At 49.8% G+C, this 10,521-nt stretch overlaps 1 protein-coding gene across 1 annotated transcript; it reads left to right on the forward strand.

Annotated features, from left to right (window-relative positions):
* Positions 1 to 213: 213 nt before the first annotated feature.
* Positions 214 to 6,941, forward strand: LOC142910758 (uncharacterized). Its single transcript, XM_076060155.1, has 3 exons — positions 214 to 277; positions 953 to 1,859; positions 5,297 to 6,941. Exon 2 carries the CDS (start codon positions 1,021 to 1,023, stop codon positions 1,795 to 1,797), a length of 777 nt encoding a protein of 258 aa, XP_075916270.1. The 5' UTR covers positions 214 to 277; positions 953 to 1,020; the 3' UTR covers positions 1,798 to 1,859; positions 5,297 to 6,941.
* Positions 6,942 to 10,521: the final 3,580 nt, after the last annotated feature.

Raw genomic sequence — 10,521 nt, forward strand, 5'->3', positions numbered from 1 at the left:
TATTTTGTTTTATTTTATTTTACCTCCGTGACTCCACCGTACAAATTGATTCTCAACATTGTTTCGTGAGGATTCGACTCCTTTTTAATCGCATTAAGAATCGACTCCCATTGACTTGCACGGGGAATCGGATTGTAGAGTTGTATTAGAAATCGATTGCTCATTGAATTGCATGAGGAATCGACTTAGAGTCTGAATCAATTCCTTGTCGACTTGTGTTTGGAACCGGTTCGTCATGTGGAGTTGGATCCGGGTCCGGGGGGTTCAGCATCGCCTGGTGAGTTTACACTCAGCGCTCACCACTACTCACCACTAGTACACTCACCACTACTCATCACTAGTACACTCACCACTAGTCACCACTAGTACACTCACCACTACTCACCACTAGTACACTCACCACTAGTACACTCACCACTCACCACTAGTACACTCACCACTAGTACACTCACCACTAGTACACTCACCACTACTCACCACTCACCACTACTCACCACCCACCACTAGTACACTCACCACTAGTACACTCACCACTACTCACCACTAGTACACTCACCACTAGTACACTCACCACTACTCACCACTAGTACACTCACCACTAGTACACTCACCACTACTCACCACTCACCACTACTCACCCCTAGTACACTCACCACTACTCACCACTAGTACACTCACCACTCACCACTAGTACACTCACCACTACTCACCACTAGTACACTCACCACTACTCACCACTCACCACTAGTACACTCACCACTACTCACCACTCACCACCAGTCACCACTAGTACACTCACCACCACTCACCACTACTCACCACTACTCACCACTAGTACACTCACCACTAGTACACTCACCACTCACCACTAGTACACTCACCACTAGTACACGCACCACTACTCACCACAAGTACACTCACCACTCCCCCACTCCCCCTCCCTCCCCCCCAGGACGAGGGACTTTGTCACCACCATGGCCAACGCGGCCTTCCTGTCTCACGCTCCGCACCCTGTCCCTGATGCTGTCCCTGCTGCTGCTGCCCCTGCTGTCCCTGCTGCTGCTGCCCCTGCTGTCCCTGCTGTCCCTGCTGCTGCTGCCCCTGCTGCTGCCCCTGCTGCCCCCGCTGTCCCTGCTGTTGCTGTCCCTGTTGCTGCTGTCCCTGCTGTCCCTGCTGCTGCTGCCCCTGCTGCTGCTGCCCCTGCCGCCGCTGCCGCTGCTGTCCCTGCTGCTGCTCCTGCTGCTGTCCCTGCTGCTGCTGCCGCACTGCCGCTTGGCTCCCCGCTGTGCCGCTGGTGGCGCGGCTTCCTGGGCGCTCTCAGACGCTGCTGCTGCTGCACCACCACCAACACCACCGCCGCTGGCTGTGGTGTTGGTGGTGTTGGTGGTGGTGGGGGTGGTGGTGTTGGTGGCGGTGGTGGCGGTGGTGTTGGTGGGGGTGGTGGCGGTGGTGGTGTTGGTGGTGGTGGTGTTGTTGGTGGTGGTGTTGGTGGCGGTGGTGTTGGTGGTGGTGGTGTTGTCGGTGGTGGTGTTGGTGGCGGTGGTGGTGTTGGTGGTGGTGGGGGTGGTGGTGTTGGTGGTGGTGGCGGTGGTGGTGGTGTTGGTGGTGGTGGTGGCGGTCGTGGCGGTGGTGGTGGTGGTGTTGGTGGGGGTGGTGGCCGTGGTGGCAGTGGTGATGGTGGTGGTGGGGGTGGTGTTGGTGGTGGTGGTGGCGGTGGTGGTGGTGTTGGTGGTGGTGGTGGCGGTGGTGGCGGTGGTGGTTGCGAGCAACCCGAGGAGTGGGCGGTGGCGGTGGTGAGGGCGGCTGGGACGCCGCGCTCACTCCTCACGCTGCTCACTGACCGTGAGGACGACGACCAGGTGAGACCATGGGTGGGGCGCACAAGGATATGTGTCTGTGTGTGTAGGTCGACTCAGCCTCAAATGAGTACCTGGAGCGATGTGTAAACATCGCCGCTAGGGAGACAAAGGCGGCCGGGCATGGTGCTGGCCACCCACCCCCTCGTGTGCCGTGCTGGCCTTTAAAGGCGCTCGCTAACAGCACTTGCTCCTACAGTCTGTTAAGGCTATACGGGGTATCTTTGTCTGTGCGCGGCACGGGCTAGAGAAGAGATGGAGTGACGTGGTACAAGAGGATGTGGAGCTGAGTCGACTTCCCGATGACTGGTACCAGCGGTGTAAAAATCGGCCTCTGTGGAGGAGGCTCGTGAAGGACGCTACTGGGCAGTTGGAGGCAGTCGCCCTCCAACAACAACGTCAGAGAATGAGGAGGCTTACCGCAGCCTTCGCTCGGAGGTTCGGAGAGCCGTGAGGTGCTGCAAGGATGGGTGGTGGTCGCGGGGTGCTGAGGAGATTGAGTCTGCCTCAGTGGCCCGTGATCACAAATCTATATTTAACTCCATCAAAAAAGTAACCTGCAGTGCCACAACTATTACCATCATTAGGGGAAAAAACGGTGATCCAATCTCCGACCCCCAGGAACAGGTTTGAAGATTTGCTGAGCATTTTTTGGGAGGTCCTAGGGGAGGGGAAATCCCCCAACCTGGAAAACATCGTGGGACAAAGTGGGGATAACCCTGCTGAGGCTGCGGTGCCTCATATATTGGAAGAGGAAGTCACCCCCTGTGAGTGGCTGGCTGAGGTGCCATCTGTTGAAGAAGTACTGAAGGCGATCCGGAGTCTGAGACCAGGAAAGGCACTGGGTAGAGATTATCTCCCAAGCAAAATGCTGAGGGAGGGTGGCGTTTGTGCACAGACTGCCCTATATGACATCATAACAGCAGTCTGGACCACTGGACGGGTTCCGCAGGATTGGAAGGATGCCCTGGTGGTCCCCCTCTTTAAGAAGGGGGACCGCACAGACTGTAACAACTACAGGGGCATCTCATGCCTCAGTGTGCCGGGAAAGGTCCTGGCAAGGATTATTCAACATCGCCTTGCCAGGCACGCTGAGGCGAGGCTTGCAGAGCCCCATTGCGGTTTCAGGAAAGGACGGTCCTGCAAAGATGCCATATTTTCTATCGGTCTGCTACAGCAGAAGTGTAGGAAATTCTACATCTCTGCTTTTTTGACCTGCTCAAGGCCTATGATACCATCAGTAGGCCTGGGCTCTGGTTTGTTCTTAGTGCTTTTGGAGTCCCTAACCCTCTGCTCATGGTCATTAAGGACCTTCATGATGGTGAGCGGGCCCGGGTAGAACTTCGTGGCCGGGGTGCGACAGTGATGTCCTCTGGCTCCCACATTATTTAACATCTATTTTGACCACGTAGTTCGTGAAGCCTTCAATAGCTGTACCGGGGGAATCTCCATTTGGTACAGATATAAGGGAGTCTGATCGATGCCCAGGTGTGGTCAAGGGATGGCTCCCTATTGCTCAACCACGTTATGTATGCCGATGATTTGGTAATTGCTGCTCATTCAGAGGAGGAGTTGGAGATGCTGGCTGCTGAGACTGGAGCGTGCCACTAAGAGATGGGGCCTTACCATCACCCCCACCAAAACTAAGCACCTGCCTGGGTATTTTGTACCATCGGACACTCCACCCCCACAACTCCCAATCGGTGATGGGGCAGTTGTGGAGAGAGTAGAGAGATTCCCATATTTATTTTTTACCTACGGGACTTTACCGAATAGAACCAAATAGTATGAGTTTCCCATACCTGGGCAGTGTGCTCATGACCGGCTCCAGTTTAACAGCAGAGGTCTCACTCCGAATCAGTCGAGCAGCAATATCTTTTCATCGGTTGCGTGACGCTGTGTGGAAGCTACCTGTTCTATCGCTCCGCACTAAGCTTCAGGTCTTCTCGGCCACGGTCATTCCCTCCCTTCTCTACGCTTGCGAAACGTGGACCCCCCTAATGGAACATCTTCACCGGTTAGAAACAGTTAGGCTGGCCTGCCTACGATCCATCCTGGGTTTAACCAGACTGGATTGTGTGAGGAGCTCACAAATCCTTGAAAGATCTGGGCAAGGTCCCATCGGTGAGCTCCTCCGGCAGGCAAGGCTGCGATGGCTGGGTCATGTAGCCCGCATGCCCAGCCACCGCATGCCGAAACAGCTTTTGTTCGGCCGGATTGAGGGGGCTAAGCGGGCGCGGCACGGGCTAGAGAAGAGATGGAGTGATGTGGTACAGGAGGACGTGGAGCTGAGTGGACTTGCCGATGACTGGTACCAGCGGTGTCAAGATCGGCCTCTGTGGAGGAGGCTCGTGAAGGATGCTACTGGGCAGTTGGAGGCAGTCGCCCTCCAACAACAACGGAGGGCGGAGGAGCGACGCTCAGAACAACGAGCGGAGCGCCGGGTGGCTAAAGCACAGCAGGTTGGCACAGTAGGGGGCACAGGTGGTGCATCAGCCAGTCATCTCAGTCAGTCGACCCGTGGCACCTGGGTCTGCCCCGTGACCTCCTGCCAGCGGGCGTTCGACACTTCACGTGGCCTCAGGGTGCACATAGCCTGGCACAAGCGTCGTGGTGACGTCACCGCCACTTAGTGGCGAATGGCGGTTGTTGTTGTTGTCTGTGTGTGTGTCTGTGTGTGTGTGTCTGTGTGTGTGTGTCTGTGTGTGTGTCTGTGTGTGTGTGTGTCTGTGTATCTCTGTGTGTGTCTGTGTGTGTCTGTGTGTATCTGTGTGTGTCTGTGTGTATCTGTGTGTGTCTGTGTGTATCTGTGTGTGTCAGTGTGTGTCTGTGTGTATCTGTGTGTGTCTGTGTGTATCTGTGTGTGTCCGTGTGTGTCTGTGTGTGTCTGTGTGTGTCTGTGTGTGTCTGTGTGTCTGTGTGTATCTGTGTGTGTCTGTGTGTATCTGTGTGTGTATATCTGTGTGTGTCTGTGTGTGTATCTGTATGTGTGTCTGTGTATGTGTGTGTGTATGTGTGTGTGTCTGTGTGTCTGTATGTGTGTGTCTGTGTGTATCTGTATGTGTGTCTGTGTGTATGTGTGTGTGTCTGTGTGTGTGTCTGGGGAGCGGTAGTGTAGTGGTTAGCGCTACACTGCGCTACGAACCCGGCGACTCGATTCCCGCTCACGGCCAACACCGGTGACGATTATTTGAACCGGTCCCGGTCCTGGGCCTCCCCTAGGTCGACTCAGCCTCAAATGAGTACCTGGTGCTGTGTGTAGACATCGCCACTGGGGAGACAAAGGCGGCCGGGCGTGGTGCTGGCCACCCACCCCCTCGTGTACTGTGCCGGCCTTCATAGGTGCTCGCAAACAGCACTCGCCCCTACAGTCTGTTAAGGCTACACGGGGGATCTTTGTCTTTACCTTTGTGCATCTGTGTGTGTGTGTGCTGCATCAGGACGGCATGGAGCCAGGATGTATTTGCAGCGAGGGCTTTGCTCACCGCTCTCTGGGCTCACCGCAAGCTCCACGCCAGCTACAAGAATGACGGCTGGGACAGGGAGCACTTCCTGTCACAAAGATTCCTCGAGCAGCAGCGGCGTCAGCGTCAGCGGCAGCTGTGGCAGCAGTGGCAGCTGTGGCAGCAGTGGCAGCTGTGGCAGCAGTGGCAGCAGTGGCGTCTGTCGCAGCGGCCGCAGTATCAGCGGTAGTAGGAGCAGTCGTGGCTGTGGCGTTGTTGATTTTGTTGTTGATGTTTATGATGTTGTTGATGATGTTGATTTTGATGATGTTGATGATGTTGATTTTGTTGTTAAAGATGTTGATGTCGTTCGACTGGTGGGCTATGGGAACGAGGTAACGACGGTAGAATCTGCCGGTGGAGCGAGCCTCTGGAACAAGCGAGACCGTTCGGGAATTGGGGAGATGCGTGGGAGAATCGGGGCTGTTGCAGTGGAGGTCTCCGCCTGTTTGAGTGAACGCGTTTCTACAGTAAAGAAACCATCTCAAGATAAGTGTGACAAGTCTTCATCGCACATGCAATGAATGCACTTGGCACACGCCACACACTCAGAATGCAATTTGACTCGACGCAATCCATTCCTAGAATGAAATTGTTCCGCCGTCCACCTGGTCACCAAATAGTCCAGTGGGTTTATGAACAAACACATTCTCTTGCGGAGGGAGCTGGTAGGAACGTTGGGTTGCTCGGTCAATGGCCAGGGTCAACGGCGGCACCACGTGGTGTATTCCGCAAATATGCCCGACTGTGAGGGCGGGCACTAGCTGGCGTGAGTAGGTTACACGTTGAGTTTAATAAGGGCACCACGGGGTGACCAGCCCCTCCCCACCCAGCCCCACCCCTCCCACCCAGCCCCACCCCTCCCACCCCTCACCCAGCCCCTCCCCACCCTCCCCTCCCCACCCAGCCCCTCCCCACCCTCCCCTCTCCACCCAGCCCCACCCCTCCCATTTTTGGATGCACGACGGACGGACGGACACAATAATCCCCTGTGGGCTGGTGGTGTAACCAGGAGGTTCCTACCAGTATCATTGAGCTTCAAATCTAATTGATGCGTAGATTCGAATCGCAACCCTTGCAGTCACTAATCTACATAGTCAACACAGTTTGATTGTTTTTTTTATATGCCAATTAGGACATAGTTTCATGATGTTTAAGTCTCAGTGCGAGTGATATACGCTCGTCATTGCCTTGCTGCTGCTGCTTGAACGAGCGGTGGGGAGCGGTAGTTGTAGTAGCGGTCAGCACTGTGCCGCGCTACGAACCCCCGGACACCCGAGTTCGATTCCTTCCCACGGCCAACACCCAGTGACCAATAAAAAAAAACGTCTGCAATTCTGTTTAACTTCCAGTAGTAGTAGGCTTCTTTAATAACGAGGAATAACGTGAACAATAAACATCTACATTAACATTCAGAAGTTGTAGGCTTCCGTGACCAATGTTGACCATAATAGACGTTGTTTTTGGGTTAGATCGTGTCGTATTATTGCTCTTTGGTGTTGGCCCCACTTTTGTATGCTCTGGTGGTGTGTGACGTTACGGTGTTGTAATTAAATACACATTGACGACAATGTAAAATAAAGCAGTTTGTTTCGTGTTGTTTCTTTGCTGGTGGGTTGGGGAATTGAGAACATTCCACACATGGAGTTATTTCCTTGACGGTGGCTTTCATAAATAGGTGGGATAGCAAGATGAGTAATTTTATTATCACTTTCATGTGATCACACGACCAGGTTTCACATGTCTGCATGAAGTCTAGGGCAGTAAGACTGTTTTTAGAGTGCTCGACATACAATTTTAAGGTTGGTACCGTATTTTCCCGCATATAGCCCGCAGACGCATATACCCCGCAAAAATAGCATTTTGTGTAAAACAAATTTCAGATATTCTACCGACACTTCTTTCAAATGTTTCTTGCCGTTGGTTTTTCACACCTGATGATAACCGTTTGTGTTATGGCCGAAACGTCGTGAGAATTTTGATTGTTTTATATATATTTTATTATTTTGTTGTTTCCCTTTAACGTGACTTTACCGAAAGAGCTAAGAATATGAATTACTGCAGTCACGAAAGCTTTGAATCAAAATTTCAGACAGCCCGCACCTCCATATACCCCGCATGCATTCATAGATTTAACGTCGTTACCGCAGCTTAATTCCATCATTAAAACGAAGTTTACATTTGTAATACATTACACTATCAATTGTTAACATTAAAATCATAACTTGCACAAAGAAAACAAATTAACCAGAAACGAGTGAACTTAAAACAGTAAATAAGTAAGAAAAGTAAATATCCAATAAATAAATAACACGTAACTGGTAGATAAGTAAATAGTTTTAGCACTGGTAGATTGCGCACTGCGCAGACAATAGCGGCACTACGGTAACGCCGTGGCCTCACCCACCCCCCACCTCTCCCCCAGCTCTCCTGTCGCCGGTAAACAAAGTACGCCCACTTCAAACATCATTTCATTGTACAAACAATTCGAATCATTTAAAACCTGATAACGTGCAATATTAGTGTGAGTGGTTTATTCAGCAGTGCTTTAGTCAAAGGTAAGTGTTGCATAGTGGACAGTCCTACCATTAAAAACTGTAAACGAGTCATGACTTGTCACACGTGTAAAATATTTTTGGGATAGCCCGCACCTCCATATACCCCGCAGGGTCTTGTTTGTAAAAAGTGGTATACCCCGTGGGTTATATGCGGGAAAATGCGGTAGTGTATATACTGATTGGATATCTATTATTTTTTTAAAATTAGTATCACTTTCAAAAACATAACAGTTGGTTGTTTAAATCGAGATGATTGGCATCCCTTTCTTGAATAAAGAGGGAAACAGGTTAATGACATAACAGTGCACTACACAAATTAATGGTTGTAGAGGATTACTTTATTAAATTTTGATTTAAAGCTTTCGTGACTGCAGTAATTCATATTCTTAGTTTTTTCGGTAAAGTCACGTTGAAGAGAAACAACAAAATAATAAAATAAATATAAAACAAAAATTGTTTTATATATATATTTTATTATTTTGTTGGTTCTCTTCAACGTGACTTTACCGAAAAAACTAAGAATATGGATTACTTTATTGTTACAGCTCATTTGAAAGCAGGTCTTGTTCCTTCTGTACTCGAAAACATTTAGCATCCAGTGCCAGTGAATGGCCATTAAAATTCATGGGACCTAGTGTCTGTGACTGCATTATAAAAGTCCTAATGTGTTCACCGTAATTTTCAGCCACGCTCCATGGTTAACCGGCTGCTGGACAAAGGACTTCCCAATGCGGCGCTTTCTCTCGTGATTCTGCAATACAATAATTCACCTGGCGCCTACACAACGGAACGATTTCATTGCCTGATCTTCATTATTAATCACTGAAATTGTATCTCTAATTATTTAATTAATATGTTCACATGCTGGTGAACACTGTAAGACTTTGGTGGAAATCCACAGTGGTTCTCCGATGGAGAATGGCCCCCGTCACAGACGTTGGGATTTTCCTCTCCATTGCCAAGGTCACCAGCATGTGATTGTTGCCCATGCTCGGTTGAACAGCACATTACTTGGACTCATCTAGAATTTGGAAGCCTGCCATGTTTTTTAAAGATCTTGGGACACAGCGATGCTTCATAGCAAATTGTCACTTATCCGCTATAGAAGATTACAAAAAGCTCAACATTTACAGCTTACTCAGGCTATGCCATGACTAACACCTCCACTATACAACTGGGTCCAGCAACCTTTAAATCTGCATGAAAGTATGAATCCTCGTTTGATGAGTCACGGATTCAAAGTAGTTTTTTGGCAGCAATTTAGTACAAATACCTTTTTGAGAAGTAATTATAACAAAAAATCCAATAGACCCATTTATAACTACAGCAATCTTCATTTTAAGCTTTCGTGACTGCAGCAATCCATACCCTTTGGTTCTTTCGGTAAAGTCGTCACGTAGTAGGTAGAAAATAAATAGATCACGTGACGTTTCAATGGCAACCCAAGCGACCGTCTTCAGGTGAGACAAACGCAGCAGGAGAACTGCTGACGCACCCACCACCCCCCATCATCAGACCACAAGCTGGGTCTGATGAAGAACTTTGTCAAAGCCGTGGACCAAACACAAGCAACTTCCAAGTACCTCTGTGGAAAAATTCTCAAAGTGAAGCTAAGATAAAGGAAGGTGTCTTTGTTGGTCCTCAGATTCGTGAACTTTTTCGGGATGACGCATTTGACAGTGCGCTGTGTGGCAAAGGAAAAGACGGCATGGAAAGCTTTCCAGTTAGTAGCAACATTTTCTCGGAAACAACAAGGCAGGCAACTACAGGGGAGTCGGTGGAAAACCTCAAGGCATACAAAAGCCTTGGTTTGCACCATGTCACTAAAGATACATTTTTTGCACTCTCATCATCTAGATTTTTTCTCACCGAATTGCGGAGCAGCGAGCAACGAGCATCGCGAGCGATTTCACCCAGGACATTGCAATAATGGAGAAACGCTATCGGGGTCAATGGAGCCCCATCAATGCTTGCAGACTATTGCTTGACGGTGTCAAGAGATGCTCCATTTTTTATGAATAAAAGAGACAAGCCAAGAAGCACCGAGTAGACACTGAACAAGGACTAAACTATGTACTTACTAGCGGTAAGTACCCGGCGTTGCCCGGGCGAAAAAGATAGACACACACATCAACGTACACACAGACATCGACGCACACACGTAGAAACACATCGACTTACACGCGCACATACATACACATATAGACTCACACAGACAGACATCGACTTACACACACATATGAACTTGCACACACATAGACATCCACTTTAGATACACACACATTGAGTTACACACACATATCGACATACACACATATAGCGACTCACACACACACACATCGACTCACACACAGACAAAGGTGAACTCACACACACATTGACGTAAAAACACATGTCATTACACACACACACACATATCGAGTAAGACACACAAACACATGGACGTATATACACACACATGGACCCACGCACACATATCGATTTACACACACACACACATAGACTCGCACACACGTAAATAGACTGACACACACATTGCCCTACACACATATGGACACACAGAGATCTACTTTAGATACACACACATGTGTATCTAAAGTAGAT

Source organism: Petromyzon marinus, unplaced genomic scaffold (assembly GCF_048934315.1).
Source record: "Petromyzon marinus isolate PM22_M1 ecotype Great Lakes invasive population unplaced genomic scaffold, UKy_Petmar_22M1.pri1.0 PM_G_Scaffold_153, whole genome shotgun sequence".
In the NCBI taxonomy this organism is placed as follows: Eukaryota; Metazoa; Chordata; class Hyperoartia; order Petromyzontiformes; family Petromyzontidae; genus Petromyzon; species Petromyzon marinus.

Bases quoted from the DNA above. Each gene is read 5' to 3' on its own strand.
- LOC142910758 (XM_076060155.1), top strand. From the start codon at position 1,021: ATGCTGTCCCTGCTGCTGCTGCCCCTGCTGTCCCTGCTGCTGCTGCCC.